General features: G+C 55.1%; 1 protein-coding gene across 1 annotated transcript in view; it reads right to left on the bottom strand.

The window, feature by feature from the left end:
* The window catches only part of TSPEAR (thrombospondin type laminin G domain and EAR repeats), an 85,025-nt gene that overhangs the window by 19,726 nt on the left and 43,393 nt on the right, over window positions 1-21,906 (bottom strand). Inside the window, exons 2-6 of the mRNA XM_024119999.3 lie at window positions 15,091-15,311; window positions 4,949-5,187; window positions 2,951-3,041; window positions 1,850-2,006; window positions 326-457 (exon numbers count right to left, since the gene is read on the bottom strand). Of these exons, the coding sequence (XP_023975767.1) occupies window positions 326-457; window positions 1,850-2,006; window positions 2,951-3,041; window positions 4,949-5,187; window positions 15,091-15,311 (840 nt within the window). The remainder of the gene's footprint in view (window positions 1-325; window positions 458-1,849; window positions 2,007-2,950; window positions 3,042-4,948; window positions 5,188-15,090; window positions 15,312-21,906) is intronic.

The following is a 21,906-nucleotide window of genomic DNA, read 5'->3' as shown; positions in this document are numbered from 1 at the left end:
CACGGAACCTCTCCTCACCTCCCTGCCAGCAGAACCACTCCCGGGCTCCCGGCACCATCGCGTCCAATCTTGACCCGAGTGGGCGGAGAGGGTGAGGAGAGCAGGTGGGGCTCCTGGAGCGGGGCTGGCCCCCTCAGGGAGGCTCACGGTCTCCCCTAGACGGCTCGAGAGCTGAGAGCCTGCCAGCCTACCAGTCGGGCCCAGGAGGGCACGCCTCTCCAGGCGAAGCGCGCAGGCTCGCTGCTCCGTGGGGGGATCGTCCCCGTCCCTGAGTATCGCTGGCTCTGAGAAGACCCCGAGGTCCCCAGGGCCCCACCCGCCTCACCTGCTAACACGGAGACCCACTCGCTGCCCACGCACAGGTATAGCCCCTTGCGGCCGGCGTCAAACCAGAACTGGGCGTCCTCCGCTTTGGTACACGGCGGCCGGGATCCCAGCGTCACCTTCACGTCGGCTTCTGCGGGGAGGCCGCCAGATGGGTGTCCAGTGGGCAGGACGCGTAGGTGCCCCTGCAGGCCGGCCTCCCGCCCGCCTAGTTCTCCCCGTGACCTCCGCTCCCCCGAGAGCCCTGAGCGGTCCCGCCGCTCCGCTCTCCGCTGCCATCGGAGACTCGCTGGCACGCGTCCACCCAACTTCCGTTCTGCCGAGCTCTGAGGCCCCTTGACCCCTGACCCCGGGGGCCACGGCTTCCGCCCGGGTCCAGCCCTCGCCCCGATGGCGCCACTTGGCCCCTTTACAGCAACGTGTGCGCGGAGGCCCCGGCGGCCGGCCCGGGACGCTGAGCACGTCCGCGACCTCCTGAACTGCCCGCAGAGGCCTGGGGCCGGCCTCCCGCCCGAGGCCCGGCAAACAACCCAGAGGCCGTGTGCCTCCGGGAATCTGGGGACACGGGTCCAGGGTCGGGCCGATGGCGCCACTTGGCCCCTTTACAGCAACGTGTGCGCGGAGGCCCGGCGGCCGGCCCGGGACGCTGAGCACGTCCGCGACCTCCTGAACTGCCCGCAGAGGCCTGGGGCCGGCCTCCCGCCCGAGGCCCGGCAAACAACCCAGAGGCCGTGTGCCTCCGGGAATCTGGGGACACGGGTCCAGGGTCGGGTCTGAGGGCCAACTTGCTCAGGGGGCTCCCCTGCCTCGGGAAGCAAGGCCCGCGAGGCTCGAGGGAGGGTCGGGCTGTCTCCCCGCCTCCCGAGGAGGGAGGAGGGTTTCGGATTCTCCGTGGCGGGGCGTGTGGCTTAAATAAACCGTCAGCACTAACTTTACACTGGGGAGGTGCAAACACGAACTAAAGACGGCAAAGCTGCGGACACTCTAGGCCGGGGGGTCCCAGAAAACAGCAATGAACCTCACGAAGGTCGGGGTCCCCGTGGCGGGGGTGCTGACGCTTGATGGCTGTTGGGGAGGAAGGGGAGAAAGGGCCCCAAACGCTGCTCTGGGGGCAAAGCAGGCAGCAGGTGGGAGTTAGGGACGCAAGATGTGTCCGCTCAGCACCGGGCCCCAGGCGAGGGCATGGTCCGCGGGGCGGGTGGGGGGGGCGTTTAAACAGCCACGGGGGGGCGCCCTTGGGAGGGAGGCGGGTCTGGCGGCGCCGGCGGCGTCAGGGCCCGGCGTTCCCCTCATCCACGTGCCAAGCGCCCTCCTGTCTTGTGCCCGGGGGGGGGGGGTCTAAACAGCCACGGGGGGGCGCCCTTGGGAGGGAGGCGGGTCTGGCGGCGCCGGCGGCGTCAGGGCCCGGCGTTCCCCTCATCCACGTGCCAAGCGCCCTCCTGTCTTGTGCCCGGGGAGGTTGGAAGTGACAAGGCTCCCAGGGTCTACCGTCGGCGCGGGGAGGCGGTAGCTGTGGCCTACTAACCATAGGGATACTTTGGCACCTCATTATCTTCCGGCTTCCCCGTGAGTCCCCGCAGGATAGGGGGGACGGACAGCAGGGCGAGCTCAGGATTCCTGCAGGGACAGAGCCTCAGGGTGGCGTCTGAGCCAGGCAGCAGAACCAGCTGCCTCACCAGGCCCTGCAGAGAGAGGGACAGCGCACTGAGACCTGCACTGCTGGAGCGGGCCCCGAGCACTGGGCTCAGCCCACCCAGACCCCGAGGGAGGGGCGGAAATGCGGGCACGGGTCTCAGCTCTGAAGCCAGGAGAGAGGAGTCAGCCCGTTGGGTGAGGGGGCCATTGGGAGCAGTGGTGGAGAGCTGTGCGCCATTCGAAGGCGATCACCCCACGGAAGGGATTTTTCCTGTGCACTAGCCTACATTGCTCATCCATCGATATGTCCATCCATCCGTCTATCTGTCCATTAGTCTGTCCATCCATCCATCCACCCAAATGCCTATTCACTCATTCATCTATCCATCCATTCACCTATCTGCCCACCTATCTGTCCATCCATCTGTCCATCTACCATTCAGCTATCTGTCCATTAGTCTGTCCATCCATCCATCCATCCAACCAAGCATGCCATCGGTAAATATTCAGAGCATGGTTCTTTACACTGGACACGGCAAGAAACAAAAGCCCTTACCCTCATGGAGCAAGGTCCCCCCCACCCTGCACTCTAAGGGAAAGACAGGCAATGAGCAAACACACAGCTGGTCTGAAGGTGGTCAGGGCTACAAAGACAATCTGGGGAAGGGGATGAGAGGGCTGGGTGTGGGTGTCATCTCCTCAGAGTGGAGGGGAAGGCCTCCATGGTATGAGGGCACAGGGCAGGGCCCCAAAGTCACAGGGAGTGTGCCACGGCAGGAGTGGGACAAATGTTCTCGGAGGCGGGCACAGCAGGTGCAAAGGCCCCGTGGTGGGAGTGTGCCCGGCATGCATGGGACTCCACTGAACCTTTATGCTCCCCATTCCCAACTGCACATACAACAGTGTCAAACTGGGGTGCCAGACCAGTGGTGACAGCCCCCCAGGAGCACTGGTGTTGGGAGGTCCAGGCAGGCAGCTCCTCCATACTTACCGTGAACTGGCCTTTGGTCCTCCTCCGGCTGCCGATGAAGAAGCGGGCGCCTTGCACCGATAAGGTGGCCGGGAAGGGCATATCAGCCATTCTGAAAACATTGGAGGACGGTTTTAGGGCCATGGGAGAGCAGGGTCACGGCCCATTTACGTAGAAAAGGGTGGCAGCAGCACCGCCTGAGGCTGTGTCAGTGTCCGGGGTCAGCCATAACGAGTGCCGCAGGCTGGGCGCCTTAAACAACGGAAGTGTGTTCTCTCGCAGTGCTGGAGGCCAGAAGTCTGAGATCAGGGTGTTGGCTGGGTGTGCCCCCTCTGAAGACTCCAGGGGAGGGTCCTGCCACCTCTTCCAGTTGCTGGGCGCTCCTGGAGTTTCCTGGCTTGTGGCTGAATCGTGTGGCCTTCCCCTCCAGGGCTCCTTGTAAGGTCACTGTGTCAGGGCCAACCTACTCCTCAGCTGCGCTCGGTTATGCCTGCGGAGATGCTGTTTCCAAACGAGGTCCCATTCTCCGGTTCTAGCGGATGTGAATGTGGGGGGACACTCTTTGCCCCAGGACAAGGGTCTTCTACAAAAGCGTGTGCTGCGGAGGTGTTCAGGGGCCCCTCTCCATGTCACTGGGGTCTCCAGTGGCTCCTGCCGGCAGGGGGTCCCCAGCCTGCCCCCGTCCTCCGAGCCCAGGGCCGTGGGACAGATGCTGTCGGGGCCAGACGGGGTTCACCTCGTTGGTGAGCCGGGATGCGTGGGAAGATGTGGCTGGAATTGGGTCTTGAGGTGCAAGTGGAGGCCGAACTCGGGATGGGGAAGAGGTGGGGACCTCCTGGAGGGGACGGCGTGGCTGGAGCCTCTGGGGGAAGAGCCAGGTGTGTGCTTCCTCTCCACTGTCCAGCACCTCCCGGACCATGACGCCACGTCCTCTAGTCAAAGCACCTGCTCCGTCCCGGGTCTGCCGTCTGGCTGCAGCTGGCCATGGCAAGGTCCCAGAACGCCTGCGCTCCGAGCACAGCTCCCAGGCTTCCTGGGTCCGGATGTGAGCCCTCCGCGGCGCCTGCCAGGCCTGTGAAGCCCAGCCCCGGGGCGTAAATTCCCCCCTGGCCGCAATCAGCTCCAGCACCCCCCCGCCAGCCTTGTCCTCCTGCACATCTTGCCCCCATCACAGAACTGCCCCACCGCCGGCTCTCCCACCTGAGACGCCATCTCCCCGTAAAGGCCCCATGTATTTGGGGGCAGGAGGCTGTGATAAAGGCATGTTTAAACAGTGTATAAGTGTTAAGGAGAATTTTTTATTCCAACAAGTTTCATTATAACAAAGCAGAGTGAGAGTCTACCTTTGAAAGGAATATTTGTCATAATGATAGATTTAATGTAAATGGACCATTTGTGATTAAAAAAGAAAGAGTGGCGAGCCCCAGCCAGTGAGGCTGGACGCCGAGGGCTGGTGGGTGGGGGGGGTCGTCCCGGCCCAGCTTACCCCGGAGCCAGGCCGTGGGGACCAGGCCACGGCAAGGACAAGAGATGGGCTCGGGCTCGCGAGTGCCCGGGGTTGCCTCAAAGCTACCAAGGTGATTCTGCACGTTTATCTGGCGTCTGGTGAATATTTACTCCCTCGTCCCAGCAAAGGAAACTGAGTCAGAGAGGTGCAGCGATGGGTTGCAAGTCACAAAGCAAGACCTGGGCCTCAGTCAGGCGGCAGCTCCTTTTGGGCTCCTGGTGCCCGAGTTCACCCTGACCTTCCTCTGGGCCTCGCCTCGATGCTACCAACTCCGCAGCGCGCGAGGATGCGGTCGAGTCCCATCCCCCAGCCCGGCGGGCTCCCTCCCCGCCCGTCGCGCCTTTCTGGGGGGCGGGGACCGTTCCCCCGTCCACCAGCCAATGCGCCTGGCGCTCCTCCTCCAGCCTGACCCCAGCGGCCTTCGCCCGAGGCCCGCGGGCCAGCGTGCGCCCTGCGAGCCCTGCCGGCAGCACACGGCCCCCTGCCACCCGCTCCGGCGCCGCGGTACCTACATGTCCACGGGGAGGCCGCAGTCCGTGGTGAGGGAGAAGGAGCCTTCGGACACGGCCAAGACCAGCGTGTGCCACTGGCCGTCCGTCAGAGCCGGGCCGCGGAAGGACACGCGGGCCTGCCAGGCGCGCGCCCCGTCCTCCCTGAGGAAGAGGAAGTGCAGCTGGGTGGGCGAGAAGCGCAGGCCGAGCAGCAGCGAGTCCCGCTCCTCCGCCACCAGCGTGAACAGGTACTCGTTCTTCTGCAAGAGAGGGGACAGCGGGGGCGGGGCAGGGAGGAGCCAGGTGAGGGCGGCAGGTGAGGGCGGCAGGTGAAGGGGGCAGGGAGGGGGCAGGTGAGGGCGGGTCTCTGGGCTGCAGCGCCTGAGACAGTAACCACGGCCTGTGATGAAACCAAATGCACCACTCACACCCATGAGGACAGCTACTATCAGTAAAACAGAAAATTGCAAGTGTTGGTGAGGATGTGGAGAAATTGGAGCCCTTGGGCACTGTTGGTGGGAAGGCAGCAATAAAATGGTGCAGCTGTTATAGGAAACAGTATGGAGATTCCTCAAAAAATCAGTGTGGAATTACCATCTGACCTAGCAGTTCCACTTCTGGGTATATGCCCAAAAGGACCGACAGCAGCATCCTCAAGAGGTATTTGTGCACCCATGTTCCCGTGAGCATTGCTCTCAATAGCTAAAATGTCAAGGCAGCCGGTGTCCATCGATGGAAAAATGGATAACTGAGATGTGGTCCATTCATGCAATGGGATACTGTTCAGCCTTAAAAAGGAGGTTCTGACGTCAGCATGGATGAACCTTGAGGACACGAAGCTCAGTGACGTAAGCCAGTCACAAAAGGACAGGCAGTGTACGATCCACTGATGTGAGGTCCCTGGAGGAGCCAGATTCACAGGGACCGAAGGTAGGTGACGGGGCCGGGGCTGGGGGCCGTCATGGGGAGCTGTTATTTAATGCGTATAGAGTTTCAGTTTGGGGAAGATGAAAAAGGTTCTGGAGATGGACGGTGGTGATGGTTGCACAACAGTGTGACTGTCCTTAATGCCACTGAGCTGTATACTTAAAAAGGGTTAAAATGGGAAATTTCACGTTACGTGTATTTTACCACAATTTAAAAAACCTTGCGCCACCCGCCGTTATCACGATCTCCAAATGCCAGCAACCCCAGCAGCACATCATTTTCCAGCTCGGACCAGGGAGAGACCATATATACTTGACTGTACGTAAGTGCAATTTAGAGTCTGTTCATTTCTAGCCTAACACGATAAAAAGCGTAAAGAAATGAAAGTGATTAAGCCTGAATGCTAAGCAGATACGTTAAATATAGAATATAGTTTTTTAGCAAGTCTTTGCCCGTGTAAAACTATGAGTGAATTCCACGCAACTGTTATACTAAAGAAGTGGAAAAACTCCATGGTCCTCATGTTTAATTTAACACCTAATTTAGCAAAATCAATTTGCGCAGCTTGGGTCACACGGCCTCTGGCCACTCCGTGTGCTGAGGGGACACGTGTGGCCCCTGCACTTATCTTCCATGTGAAGGGAGCCTTCCCGTGAGCCAAGTCTCAGGAAGTGCATGGAATGGGTGGAAATGACACAGAAGGACAAAATGCTCAGGATGGTGGCTGGGCCCGTGAGGCGGGTGGCTGGGAAGGATGGAGGCATCACAGCCAGGGCCTCCGGGTGGACGGGCATCTTTACTCCCCCGTGTTCACGTCCCAGGACCACGGAGCCTGAGCAGGCGCTGACCTTCTTGGAGAGGGCAGGGGCCCCACCCAGAGGGGTCAGGCCACTGACCTTAGGGGTTCTCAGTCCCTCACCCCTAGGAATACTCCTGGCTGGAGGAGACCAGTGTCTGGTCAAAACCCTGTGTTTCCCCCAAGTGAAGGTAGGAGAAAGGAATCGGATCAGGTGATGAAGTGAGTTCATTTATCTGGGGGCCCGAGGAGGCACTGACAGGATGAAAGTCAAGGCCAAGTGACCCAGGCAGAGGAGCTGGGAGGGGAACAGGTGACCCAGAGGTGGGTGGAGGCGCCTCCTGGGAGGCAGAAGCCCGGGGAGTAGTGAGGTCGGGGTTCCCAGGGCAGGACCAGAGGTCAGTCAGGCCAGGACAGAGGGGACGAAGGGGACCCTGTCCCGAGTGGGGGCTGCCACCCAACCCAGGACCAAGTCACAGGTGGGACCTGAGCACGGCTGGCCCTGGGGGGACGTGCCGGTCAGCTGCAGGACGTGCCCGAGGCAGGGACGCAGCAGGCCGGGCGGCAGCAGGCAGGGCAGCAGAGGAGGGACGCGGAGGAGGAGGGTCTGCGGCAGGACGGGGGGCAGGGGCTGGGCTGGCAGCGTGAGGGGGCTGAGCAAGGGGTGGCCTCACAGCACACGGGCTCGCAGCACACAGGCTCGCAGCAGACAGGTGTCCTCCTGGGGCAGAGATTGGCTCACAGAGAGGGGCAGGGATGCAGGCGCAGGCTAGCGCAGAGAGGACCATGGGGGCAGATGCCTTTTGCTTCATTGCAGCTTGAACTTTTATAGAACCTCCCCCGATACAGTCTTAATGCTCAAACCTTCCTCCTCTTCTACAACATCAGGGGGCTCCAGACAATATCAGGGGTTCCTACAGCCCCCGGGTGCAAATTAGGACAAGGTCTCCGCCCTCAAGCACACTCCCCCCCACAGGCAGAAGGATGTGGTGGCTGTGACCTGACCCTCTGTTGTCAGTTTCTGGAGTCTGTCGTAATAAACGTTCAGTAGCAGAGCCTCGTTGTCCGTGGAGCCTTGTCCACGGACACCTGCACAGTGTGTAGCAGCCCATGCCCCAGTGCTCGGTCTACACCTGGGACCTAGTGACATCTGGCCATGGTCCCTCGTGTCCTCACTCTTCAGCCACTGTACTTTGCCAAGTCTCTGCGGGGCAAGGGCAGGGCCCTTGGTGATGTGCTCGGCTGCAGAGGCCTCTGCAAGAGTAGTCAGGGTTCCATCAGGGACTTGTTGGGGGTCAGTGGGCTTCAGGGTGAGGCCTCACTGACCTCTGATGGGTGGGGCTGGGGACTCTGCTGGAGGACCACATGGCAGTCAGACTGCAATGGAGAAATATGACCTCAAAGAAATAATAGCTTAAAACTGTCAAAGTGCATTGAAAAACTCTAATCCACACATCCAGGAAGCTTGAGGAACTTCAATCTTTTGAACACAAAAGATTCACAAACAGACACATCATACTAGATATGCTAAAAGTCAAAGACAAGGAGAAAATCTCAAAAGCAGCAGGAGAAAAATGCTGAGTCACTCACAAGGGAAGCCCAGCAAGATTAACGGCTGACTTCCCATCAGAAACAATGGAGACCAGAGGCAGTGGGACCATGTATTCAAAATGCTCAAAGTAAAAATTGTCAGTCAAGAATCCTATAAGCAAAAAAGCTATTTTTCAAAATGGAGGAAAAATATATTCTCAGATAAATAAAAACTGAGAGAATTTGATATTAGCAGACTCATCTTATTAGACATACTAAATGGAGTTCTTTAGGCTAAAAGCAAGTAACCCCAGACAGAAATTCCAATCCACAAGAGGAGGGACGCGGAGGAGGAGGGTCTGCGGCAGGACGGGGGGCAGGGGCTGGGCTGGCAGCGTGAGGGGGCTGAGCAAGGGGTGGCCTCACAGCACACGGGCTCGCAGCACACAGGCTCGCAGCAGACAGGTGTCCTCCTGGGGCAGAGATTGGCTCACAGAGAGGGGCAGGGATGCAGGCGCAGGCTAGCGCAGAGAGGACCATGGGGGCAGATGCCTTTTGCTTCATTGCAGCTTGAACTTTTATAGAACCTCCCCCGATACAGTCTTAATGCTCAAACCTTCCTCCTCTTCTACAACATCAGGGGGCTCCAGACAATATCAGGGGTTCCTACAGCCCCCGGGTGCAAATTAGGACAAGGTCTCCGCCCTCAAGCACACTCCCCCCCACAGGCAGAAGGATGTGGTGGCTGTGACCTGACCCTCTGTTGTCAGTTTCTGGAGTCTGTCGTAATAAACGTTCAGTAGCAGAGCCTCGTTGTCCGTGGAGCCTTGTCCACGGACACCTGCACAGTGTGTAGCAGCCCATGCCCCAGTGCTCGGTCTACACCTGGGACCTAGTGACATCTGGCCATGGTCCCTCGTGTCCTCACTCTTCAGCCACTGTACTTTGCCAAGTCTCTGCGGGGCAAGGGCAGGGCCCTTGGTGATGTGCTCGGCTGCAGAGGCCTCTGCAAGAGTAGTCAGGGTTCCATCAGGGACTTGTTGGGGGTCAGTGGGCTTCAGGGTGAGGCCTCACTGACCTCTGATGGGTGGGGCTGGGGACTCTGCTGGAGGACCACATGGCAGTCAGACTGCAATGGAGAAATATGACCTCAAAGAAATAATAGCTTAAAACTGTCAAAGTGCATTGAAAAACTCTAATCCACACATCCAGGAAGCTTGAGGAACTTCAATCTTTTGAACACAAAAGATTCACAAACAGACACATCATACTAGATATGCTAAAAGTCAAAGACAAGGAGAAAATCTCAAAAGCAGCAGGAGAAAAATGCTGAGTCACTCACAAGGGAAGCCCAGCAAGATTAACGGCTGACTTCCCATCAGAAACAATGGAGACCAGAGGCAGTGGGACCATGTATTCAAAATGCTCAAAGTAAAAATTGTCAGTCAAGAATCCTATAAGCAAAAAAGCTATTTTTCAAAATGGAGGAAAAATATATTCTCAGATAAATAAAAACTGAGAGAATTTGATATTAGCAGACTCATCTTATTAGACATACTAAATGGAGTTCTTTAGGCTAAAAGCAAGTAACCCCAGACAGAAATTCCAATCCACAGGAAAAAAAAAAAAAGATGCCAGTAAAGTTAATTATGTAATTAGAAAAGACAATACAAATGCATAATTTTTCTTGTTTCTTCTCTTACTTGATTTAACACAATTTATAAAACAATATATGTATAAAGCATATTGTATAAAACAATATGTGTATAGTGTATTTTGGGGCCTATAGTCTGTAGAAATGCAATATATTTGACAACATCAGCACAAAGGAGGTACATAGGAGCAAAACTGTACTGGGCAAAGGAAATTACAGCAGATGAGAACTCAAATCCACAGGAAAAAGTGAAGAGAACCAGAAAGGATAAAAAGGCTAAGATAACAAAAGCTTTGCATTCCTTTCTTCTCTAATCTTCTTAAAAATCTTAAAAGTATACTAAGTAATAATTATAACAATATATTCTTGGAATTTTAACATTTTAAGATGAAATATTATAACAGGAAGGACAAAAAAGACAGAAAGGAATAGAGTTACATATAAAAATGAGCAGTGTTGTTATATATCATTGGAATTGAGTTGGTATAAATTGGAAGTTGATTCTGATAAGTTAAAATAAATACATGATAGACCCTAGAGCAAAGGGAAACTTAAAAATATATGATGAAAAAATCATTAAAGAAATAAAATTGCTACATTGGAAAATATTTACTAAAAGCAAAAGAAAGCAGTAGAAAAGGACTAAAGGAACACAATTACAAAAAAGACGAGAAATAGGAAACGAAAAAGTGAAAGAGCAGACATAAATCCAACCACAGTTAATGCTCATTATTGTTATAGAAAGTCACTGCAAACACTGAATTAGCAAGTACTGAACCATTGCTTCTAGGGGAAATAAAGATTTAGGTTCCTGTGAGCCTCTAGCCTCATTTTCATCAACTAATCAATACATAACCTTGTGTTATGTGTGTCTTGGAAAAATGCACTGAGTTTTCCTTTACTCTCATGAAGCATGCTTCTGACACCAGATGTGTGGGTCTTCACCCACCCCAACAAGTTCTCTGACACCATATGAGTGTCCTACAAGTCAATTCAGTTCTGACCCTAACCAGAGTCAACACAGACCCCACAGGTTAGGTTTCGGTCGCACAATACTGCCCCCGACTTCAGATGCCAATTACAAGTAGCAGCACCCAGGTGACCCACAACTTCTGTCTGACTCGGCTACAGATTGGAGGTTCCCATGACTCCTTCAATAATTTGCTAGAGCAGAACCCAGAAAAACAGTTTACTTATTACTGCTGATTTTTTACAAAGGATATTTTAAAGGCTACAGATAAACAGCCATATGAAGATACATAGGATGAGTTCTGGAAGGGTTCTGAGTGCAGGAGCTTCTGTTTCCATGGAGTTGGGGTGTATCACCCTCCTGGCATGTGGACGTGTTCAACAACCCAGGCGCTCTCCAAGCCCTGTACTTTGGGGATTTTTATGGAGGCTTCATCTTGTAGGCATTGATTAACTCAATTTCTAGCCCCTCTCCCCTTTTTGGAGAATAGGAGATGGGGCTGAAAGTACCAAGCTACTAATCAAGGCTTGGTCTTGCTGGTGACCCTCTCCCATCCAGGAGCCTACCAAGAGTTGCCTTATTAGAATAAAAGACAACTCCTATCCCAGGAAATTCCAAGGGATTAGGAGATCTGTGTCAGAAACCAGGGTCAAATACCAAATATTAGCCAGGGTTAGATAGATAGATAGATATAGATATGGTATTATTTCACAATGTATATTTAATATTTACTGTTGATTCATTAGCACTGAACTCACTTCCAACAGCAACATAATTCATGCCTGAATGGCACTTATCTGATGCACGTATTTTCTTCCTAATGCACATCACAGCCTTCTTGCAGTTAGGAACACTAGACAGCATTTCAGCACTATGTTTGGGAGCCATTTCAAGCAGCAAGGTCACCAGTGAAAAGCACAAAAATGTGAAGAACGTAGCTCTAAATGACAGCAAAAGGGCACTTCTTTACAGTATGAGCTGAAGCAAGAAGGCAGAGCATTGCCTTGTCATCCTCAGCTGGGAACATGCATGTTGTTCCCATGACATCAAATGTTTTGCAGCTCTTTGCATGTCCATGAATGACTTTGGAACTGCCAAAAGTATTGATTTGGGGGTTACAAATCAATTTTAGAAAGTAGGTGAATTTGCAAATACAAAATCTGTGAATAATGAGGATCAACTATATATCAGTAATAACATAAATGCAAATAATTAACACAATCAAAAGGCAGAGATTGTTAGACTGCATAAACAAACATGATTCAACTAGATGCTCTCTACATGAGACATACTTTAGATTCAGATAGAAATAGATTGACAGTAAAAGGATAGAAAAAGATACATCATGCAAACAGCAACCACAAGAAGATACTAATATTTTACTAATATCAGATAAAATAGACTTTAAACAAGAATTGTAACTAGAGACAGGCATTTTATAATAATAAAAAGTCAATCCATCAAGGATATATAACAATTATAAACATACATGCAAATAATAACAGAGCTTCAAAATACATAAAGTTAAAACTGACAGAAACGAAGGGGAAAATAGTTCAACAATATTAGTTGAAAACTGTAAAATACCAATTTCAATAATGGATAGAACAACTAGAGAGAAGATCAAAATGGAAACATAAGACTTGAAACAACACAATAAGCCAACAAGACCTAACAGACATTTGTAGAACGCTCTACCTAACAACAGCAGAATATACACTCTACAGAAGCGCACATGGAACATTCTCTAGGGGAGAAAATATGCTAGGACAGACAACAAACCTCAATAAGTTAAAAAGTACAGAAATAACACAAAGTATGTTTTCTGACCACAACGGAGTGAAATTAGACATTAATAATTGAAAAAAGTGGGAAGTTCATGAATATGTGGAAATTAAACAGTACACACCTAAATAACCAAAGGGTCAAAGAAGAAACCAAAAAGGAAATAATAAAATACTTTAAGATGAGTGAAAACAAAGATCAAAATACCAAAACTTATGGGATGCAGCTAAAGCACTTCTTAGAGGGAAATTTATAGCTGTAAGTACCTATATTAAGAAAGAAGAAAGGTCTCAAACCTAACCTTCCACTTTAATTAATGGATCAAAGACCTAAATATAAGAGCTAATTCTATAAAGCTCTTGGAAGAAAACTTTGGGATAAATCTTTATGACCTCAGATTTGGCGTTGGATTCTAAGATATGGCACTAAAAGTATAAGCAAGAAAAGAAAAAATAAGTAAATATGACTTCATCAAAATTAAAAAGTTTTGTGCTTCAAAGGACACCATCAAGAAAATGAAAAGACAACCCATATAATGAGAGAAAATATTTGAAAATCCTATATATGATAGGGGACTTATATCTAGAATACATAAGGAACTCATAGCACAACAATTAAAAAGGCAAATAATCCAATTAAAAACTAGGCAGAGGACTTGATAAGACATTTCTCCAAAGAAGAGACATAAATGGCCAATACACACATGAAAAAATACACACCATCATTATTCACCAGGGAAATGCAAAATCAAAGCCACAATGAAATACTGCTTCTGGCCCACATGGGTCACTAGAATCAAGAAGTCAGATAATAACAGGTGTTGGTGAGGATGTGGAGAAGTTGCAACCCTCATCCAGTGCTGCTGGGAATATCAGATGGTGCAGCTACCTTGGGAAACAGTCTGGCAGTTTCTAAAAAGTTAATCATAAAGTGACCCTAAGACTCAGCAATTCCACTCCTAAGTATGCACCCAAGAGAAATGAAAACACATGCCCCTACAAAAATGTGTACAAGAATGTTTATAGCAGCATTATTCATCATAACCAAAAGGTAGAAACAAGGCAAATGTCCATCAACGATGAATGGGGTGATCAAAATGTGCTATATACACACAGTGAAATATGACGTGGCCATAAAAAGTAATGAAGCACGGATACACTCTACATCACGGGTGAACCTTGAACACATACTACATAAGCTAGTTACAAAGATCATATATTACAGTATATGATTCCATTTATAGGAAATGTCCACAGTAGGCAAACCCGCAGATACAGAAAGTCAATGAGTTGCTGCTTAGTGCTGGGGGTAGGGAGTGGGGTCGGGGCGGGTGGAGCCAGAGGGCTCGGTGCTTCTCTCCAAGCATGAGCTACAACGTGCTGTTTTGAGGGCTGCACTGAGCCGCTGACTGCACCCTACGCCACTGAATTGTGCACCTCAGATGTGTGAATCATATCTCAAAGAACCTGTTAGAAAGTTACTGAGCATGACAGGAAATAAAGAGATGGAGCTGACGGCGAGCCAGTCCTCTGGTGGACCCATAGTTTGGAGTCTCGTTCAAGAAAGCAGCTGACAAGACAAAGACTTTCACCTGAGAACTGGAATTTACATTAAAAACAAGAAGAAGGGCTTCCCTGGTGGCGCAGTGGTTGAGAGTCCGCCTGCTGATGCAGGGGACACGGGTTCGTGCCCCGGTCCGGGAAGATCCCACGTCCCGCGGAGCGGCTGGGCCCGTGAGCCGTGGCCGCTGAGCCTGCGCGTCCGGAGCCTGTGCTCCGCAACGGGAGAGGCCACGGCGGTGAGAGGCCCGCGTACCGCAAAAAAAAAAAAAAAAAAAAAAAAGAAGAAAATGGAAATTACAGAACTGAAAATGCAATGGCCGGAGCTGAAAGCTCAGCCGCTGGGTTTGAGAGCAGGTTGTACAGAATGATGAGGATGAGCTGCAGAAGCCCCGGGGGGTATCAGGCTGGAATCACAGCCGACAGAAAACCAACTGGGAGCATCCTGGCTATGAGAGGATCGAGGATACTGACTTGGAACGTGAAGGACTGGTCACACGCCTAGGAAGTGCCTTGTCCTGGACCCTGGGGAAACCTCCAGGGGCGCTTCCATCCTAGCCGGGGCCGGTGGGAGTGTTAGCCGGATCTGCGGTGGATGGGACTGCAAACCACAGGTGAACAGACCCCAGAAGGGTATGTTTTTGTTATTTTGTTTACATTTCCTGCTAAAGGATATCCAACTAAAAACTCTGAGCCTCATCCCTAGCCTTGGGCAGCTTAGCACACCAGAAAATTATAATTGCTGTACAGACTCCTAACAAATGGTCACACAGGCTCTGCCTGCATACTCACAGTGATGGGGACCTCACTACCTATCAAGGCCGGCCACTCTTGACCTCTTGACCCGATCAGTCGTGCCCTTCGCACGCTCTGGCATTGAGAACGTGCAAAGGTACGGGAAGCGGGGCTCATTCTACAGGAAGAGTAGGAAGTGTCACTGACCTTAGGGGGGAGACTGGGAACTTTCAAGGTTACGACGATGGAAAATTCTTCCGGGAAGAGGTCGCATCTGAAGAACATCCTTGACGCGGGAAAGCTCAGGTCGTGGGGGGCAGCGGCTGAGAGCTGAAGTCCTTGCACACCTTGGGCCTGTGTCACCCTGACCCCGACTGCAGCGCCGTCAGGAGGGACTGCCTCTGCCAGGATGTCCAGGGGCCGCAGGTCTGTGTCAAGGAAATCGCACGCGGGTTATGCCAGGGCGCTTACGGGGGCGCCCAGGTGTGTGTGTGCGGGCTCTGGTCTCAGTGTCCTACCGGGCCCTCGAAAGAGCCCTGTGAGCAGGGCGTCACGATTATCCCGCGCGGACTAAGAACGTCTCCGGCCACATCAGAAAACAAAGGATGTTTCAGCCATCAAGCCATCACATTACAGCCGTCCCCGACATGCCGCCTGAGGAGGCTCAGGATGAGAAAACATGGGATGCTGGCCCCAGGTAGCTGAGGCGCACATCAAAGGGGTGATTTCAGTGAGCCCGGACTCTTGCATCTTCCCTTACACAGGAACGCACTGAATTCCTTAACTTGAGGTGCCTGGTTTTCTTTAATTAACGGCACTCTTTTGATGGTCTGACTACCTGGTTTTTTTACAAAGCTCCTCTAATCCTGGCTCCGCCCGGGCCTCGGAGCCACATCTGAGATGCTGTGTCCTGGTTAAGTGCTCAGTTTTGTCCGCTGAATAAACCAGAACTCTCAGCTTTTAGGTTGTGCATTTTTCTTTCAGTCGATACCCGTCTATCCAGTGAGCAAACGGAGGCACCGAGGGTTCGCGACCCACCCGGGTCGACCGTGACCTCTCCTCCCCACCCTTCCACCCCATCCCCCTGGGGTTTGCTGCCATTTTCAAGTCAACCACCACGCACTGTGCTGGGTGTGCTGGGGCACAAGGAAGCCGCCGCCCGGCCCCGGGGAGCCCGTGGTCCCTGGGAGACAGGCTCGCACACGGGAAGCCTCCAGGGTCTGAGACGAGGCAGGCACGGCATCCCCGAGCCCCCAGCAGAGCCGTCTGTGACACGGTCCCGGCGGTGCTGTCGGAGGGCAGGGCCCCCGACAGGACCTGGACGCCGCCCTGGCCCGGGCACTGCCTTCCCCACACGCTGTAGAGGAGCAGACAGGCTCCTGCTCTGCAGTTCAAGGTCGCCAGAAGCAAAACTCACCTGAGCCCAGATGACAGGAGAGGCGAGCGGGGAGCGCAGAGGGCACCTGTGACTAGAGGTGGGGTTCCAGACGGCCCACCCGGCCCCGCAGCGGAAGGGAAGTGCTGGCTCGGAGCAGAGCCCATGGCTGCCCCTTGGACCCTTCCAGACTCGGCCACCACGTGTCAGGCCGTGGCCTGGGACAAACGACAGGCACGTGCGAATGAAACAGCCGTTCCCCAGAGCCGTCTCCCTGGGGGTCTGGCGGTCCTGCTCTGGGGTCTGAGCCTGACACGGGGGGGCTGGCCCTGGAGCCAGCGGTCAGTGCGCCACGGGATCGGTCAGCGAATCAGCGGGGCTGCGGCCATGAGAGCAGAGGACGCCCCCTCTGCGCTCCCCCCGCGCTCGGGCCTGGCCCCCACCCTCGCCGGGGCTGCCCCTTCCCCCGTCCAGGGGCTCACGGCGGCCGGAGGGCAACCAGCGCGGCACTGAGGGGAGAGTGCGGGGGGAGCGGGGGGCGTCACAAACGGGGGCAGGTGAAGCGGAAGACAGGAGCTCATTTTCTCCATTAAGTCAAGGGAACTTAGGGAACAAGAGGCCTCTCGGAACCAGTTCAGAGGAGAGATACCGAGCTCAAAGAAGAGAGGAGGAGAAAGCAGCTCACGCTGGAGCGTGAAACACGGAAGGAAAGGTCAGTGGTTAGAGGGGCCAGAGCAGCGCTGAGAGCGCAAGGTCGAGAGGACAGAGGGTTTGCGTCCAGGACACGGGGATTCTTACTACCACGGGAAAGAGGATGGGCTGTGCGAGCAAGGAACTGGGCTCCTGAAACCGGACCACACTCGCTGCCCCGCCCCAGTGCTCAGCACGGTACAGAGTTCGGGGCCATCAAGCCGGGGCACAGCCAGGGACGCCGACATCCTCCTGGAGAGGGGCATCCTCATGCGCCCGGAGGCACCCACGGGGTGTGGACATGCCCGAGGGCGCGGGGACCAAGGGCAGCCTGGACGGCGGTGGGCAGCCCGGCCACATGCAGAGCTGGACTCCGGCCCGAGGCTCATGCCAGCCGGGGGGAGACAGCGAGACCGAGGGATGCGGTGAGGGAGGGACGGCAGCTGCTCTGCGACGGGAGGGCAGGGCACTGTTGTCACTTACGCCACTGAAAGCGAGAAGCGGCCTGGGAGGAAAGAGCATCGTTCCTGGGAGAGCACGTGTGTGTAAACTAAGCCGCTCGCGGCTCGGCGCTCCGAGGTTCTCCGACGTCAAGGGCGGCGGCCACCCCGAGGCCGCTGTGTGTGTCGGGGACGGGGTCCCAGAGAGACACCAGGGGAAGTCTGGCATCTCGGGGGTGGAGGGGTGTCCGTGTTCTGGGGGACGGACCCTGACCCCAGCCTCGGGCTGCCCAGCCCGGGGGTCCGATTCCGCATCCTGTGTGGCTGTGCCTGGCTGGGGTCCCCGGGGAGCACGGGGCTCTAAGTAAACACTGTGCACCCTAAGGTCACCCGCAAACTGAGAGACACAGGGTACTGGGCCCTGTCTGGCAGTGGCCCCACCAGCGTCCGGCCCCTCCTTCAGGAAACGCGGGCCCTCCGCCAGGCAGGCCGCTCGGCTTCCAGGACATATGCCTCAGCCCGGCCAAGCCCCAGGCGCCGGCAACGGGGGCGACCCGAACCCGGCTAGTCTCAGTGCGAGTCTCTCCCTCCGTTGTTTAACTGAAACAGCCCCCCAGAACCCATGCAGGCCCGAGTGGCCTGTGGCCCGGCTGCTACCCATCCACACGGGCTCTCTCCACCCGCGCCTGGTCCGCACGCCCGCACGCCTGCCGGGGGTGCTCCAGGTTAACAGAGAGAGGGCGCTCGTGCCTTCCTGGGAGAGTCCCGCCGGCCGCAGGAAAGAATGGGTGACCGAGCTCACAAGGGTCAGCGCCACCGCAGGACGTCCAGATGCCTACGTGATAGAGTCCAGCAAGCCAACCGGTGGGACATGTACACTGGCACCTGGTGGGTTCATGCTGACGGGCCGGACAGACAGACAGACAATGGCCGAGCCGCAGACGCCTGGCCACGGAAGCCTGACCTGCAACCGTGGCAGCCGCCGCCCGGAACGGCCAGATGTGGCCGGTGACCAGCTTCCCTATCTTTTGTCCCCACGTCCAGTTCAGGACCCCACGGAGAGAACCAGATCTGCTCCCTAACCAGGCACACGGGGCGCAGCTGCTGGTCCACCCCCAGCTTCCCTCGCCGACAGCCTCCATCAGGCCACACCTGGGCCTCCCTTTTTCCGCTCTAAGCTGTGCCTGCCTGAGCCCCTGCCAAACCCAGGTGACGCTGGTGGGCCCCTGCCAGAGCCAGCGGGATAAAGAGCCGGGCTTGCCCTCATTTGCGTGGTCTTCGCCTGTTCCACAAAGGCTTCTTGAAATGCCAGTTTCCAAAATAAATAGTCGTTGCCCTGTGGTGCTTATAATTTAGCAGAGAGGCTGTGGCGGCCACAGAGAGATGAGCTCAAAGCTGGCTACCAGTAGGGCCCTGACCTAGACCTCAGCATCGTAAGGTCTGGCCCACGACTGACTTGCTGCACCTCTCCGAGCCTCAGTTTCCTCACCTGTAAGATGGGAGTGTGGCGACTGTCCGCGTCAGGGGCTCAGCTGAGCTGGAGGAAGAGCTGAGCCGCCAGGGGTCGGAGGAGCCGGTCACAGCAACAGGCAAAGCGGAAGCAGGGTGAAGACTTTGACCCTGTCCTGCGACAGTGTCAGCAAGGCCCCCACCCCCCGGAAGGGCACCAACGGGCGTGCCAGGGAGCCCAGGACAAAAGCCACCTGCAGCCTGGTGAGCCCTGGGGCCAGGGAGGGAGGGGGAGGAAGGGCCACGAGTGGGAAAGCACTGGGGCGTGGGCCAGAGTGGGGCCAGTGTCTTCACAGGAGGCCCGAGAGGAGGCCGGGAGCGCAGGTGTGCGTGTGAGCGTGGCCGTGGCCATGGCCGTGGCCGGTGAGGCCAGCTCCCCCAAGGACGGAAGTGCCCTGGCTGTGCCCCAAGTCTGGGGGGAGTGGGCAGCGTCCTCGTGAGGCCCGTGGCTGGCCTGCGAGATCTCTCAAAGCAGTTCTGGCCAGGAGCCAGGCTCCTCGTGCCCCGGAAAAGTCCCCTGGGGAGGCCCCCCGTGCGGGGGCCGTGAAGACCGAGGTTATTTGGTGGAGGGGCAACTGCCTTATGCTGGACGCACAGGTATGAGCCACAGGCCTGCAGCCAGGCGGACACCCGGCCAGCTTCAGACGGTCTCTGAGATGGGCCCCTCCACTGGCGGTGGGGAGGGAGGGAAACGAGATGGCCAATAAGATCCTCTTTACTCTGGATTTCGCTGAGTTCATCGGGTGCCCAGGGACCAGGAGCAATTCATTTCCAGGAATTCAGCTGAGGCTACTATTAGGTCTGCCCTGCGGGACAGTAGGACCGAGGACACTGCCATAGCGACAGAACAGTCCAGTGTGGGCCCAAGAAGAGGCAGATGGACCAGTGATGGGGAGGTCCAAGAGCTCGGAGACCCACGCGAGCAGGGATGACACACGGTCCGGGCTCCACGCAGATCCGTGGAGGGTGGACCGATCAGCGGGTGGTGGTGGGAAAGCGGGGCTTCGGTGGGGAGATAAGCCAGGCCCGATTTCTCCCTGAACAGGACACAGGTCATCAACTCCAGGTGGGGTGGAAAGTGAGACTTCCACGTCAGAGGGAGAAGTTGGGGGCTCTCTTTGTGACCTGGGGTTAAGGAAGATTTCTCCACACTAGACACAAACCATCAGAAAGAAGCTGGCCCATCTGCTCACATCAAAACGAGGATTTCCGCTCGATAAAGGACACCATGGGCCATGCTGTTGTCACAGGACAGAGCAGGAAAGGGGTCTGCCGTTCTTGAAACCGACAAGGGGTGAATGCACAGAAGGAACAAGGCACCCAGGACACCAGCAAGGAAAACGTAAGAACAATCCTTACCCCAAAGGCAGGCAACCTAAGAAAGAAACAACTCAAATATGATGAAAGCTAAGTCAATACAGTCAATGTAAATTAAACAGTGGCAAGGTATCACTTTTCTCCTATTACACTGGTTAAAAAAGGAAACAGGAAAAAATATAAAGATGGAGCGCAGAAGCAACCTAAATGTCCATCGACAGGTGAATGGATAGAAAAGCTGTGGTACAAAAAAATATACACAATGGAATACTACTGGGCCATAAAAAAGAATGAAATAATGCCACTTGCAGCAACATGGATGGACCTAGAGGTTATTATACTAAGTGAAGTAAGTCACACAGAGAAAGGAGCGATGCAGGGCTGCTGGGCTTCGAACGGGACCTGGGCTCTCTAGGCTGGAGCGTGGGACGTCCCTGGGATATCCAGAGCCTAGAAAGCCAAAGGCCACATAGTGACCAGGCCACGGGAGCTACAGGGGAGGCATCGAAAGAGCAGGACACCGGCAATGAGCAGTAGACGTAACAGAGCCCCCTGGGCCGGCTCGGGCTGCACACATATCCACGCTTTCAAACCCACACACGTCCCCTCCCTCAATCATCCTCCAAAGTCTGCAATGGCCCGTCCCTGTTGTGTGTTTAAATCTGCTTTTCTTCACTTGTTTTAAAGGACGTCAAGGAGTGTGGAGCGAGGCAGGGCTGCTGGGCTTCGAACGGGACCTGGGCTCTCTAGGCTGGAGCGTGGAACGTCCCTGGGATATCCAGAGCCTAGAAAGCCAAAGGCCACATAGTGACCAGGCCACGGGAGCTACAGGGGAGGCATCGAAAGAGCAGGACACCGGCAATGAGCAGTAGACGTAACAGAGCCCCCTGGGCCGGCTCGGGCTGCACACATATCCACGCTTTCAAACCCACACACGTCCCCTCCCTCAATCATCCTCCAAAGTCTGCGTTAGCCCCTGGAAATGCCTGACGTTGTCCAGTGGGCCAAGCAGAGTGTAGATCGGCGACCGCTGCCTTTGCACCCAGCTCTCCCGGAGCCCGCTGCTTCCCACGGCGGCCTCTGTGCTGACCTCTCGGAGGCTGGTCCCCCCTTTCTTGGGGGGCCGTGGGAGGGGCTGGGAATATTGCCAGGCAGGCAGGAGCTGCTCCCTGAATGGGACTGCCCCTCAGGGACCGGGAGACGGACTGCCCGCCTCTCATGGTGCAGTCAGCCCTGCGCCGGGCCACTTTGTGGGTCAGTTTTTTAACTTCCCCCCGGAATTTGCGAGAGCATCTGCGTCTGCCTGCAAGAGGGCAGCTGCCAGGGCTGCCAGGTAGGTCTCCTGAGGAAGATCCACGCGACTGGTAAACAGCTGACGTGAATTCACTTCACATAAACGGGCAACAGGGCGTCCGGGAGGCCTTAGTCAGCTGACGCAGGGAAGTCCGCACGCGGAGCAGACCCAGCCCATCTCCCGGCCCACGCTTGCCAGCTCCAAACCCGAACCTTCTTCAGATGTTCTCCGTTGGGTCCAGCAACCGCATGGCCTCACCAGGCACGTGGACATTCAGGGGGCGAAGATAGCGCGTGCGCCACGCAGGCGGCAGGGCTGGCACGGGGACCAGGGGGTTTGGACGGGATGCTCATCTGCGCGTGGGGTTCCGCCCACAGAGGCATCTCCACTGATCTGAA

The sequence above is a fragment of the Physeter macrocephalus genome, chromosome 8, assembly GCF_002837175.3.
Source record: "Physeter macrocephalus isolate SW-GA chromosome 8, ASM283717v5, whole genome shotgun sequence".
Taxonomy (NCBI): domain Eukaryota; kingdom Metazoa; phylum Chordata; class Mammalia; order Artiodactyla; family Physeteridae; genus Physeter; species Physeter macrocephalus.
Note: the sequence above shows the minus strand (reverse complement) of the source record. Positions and strands in the feature narration are given on the sequence as shown.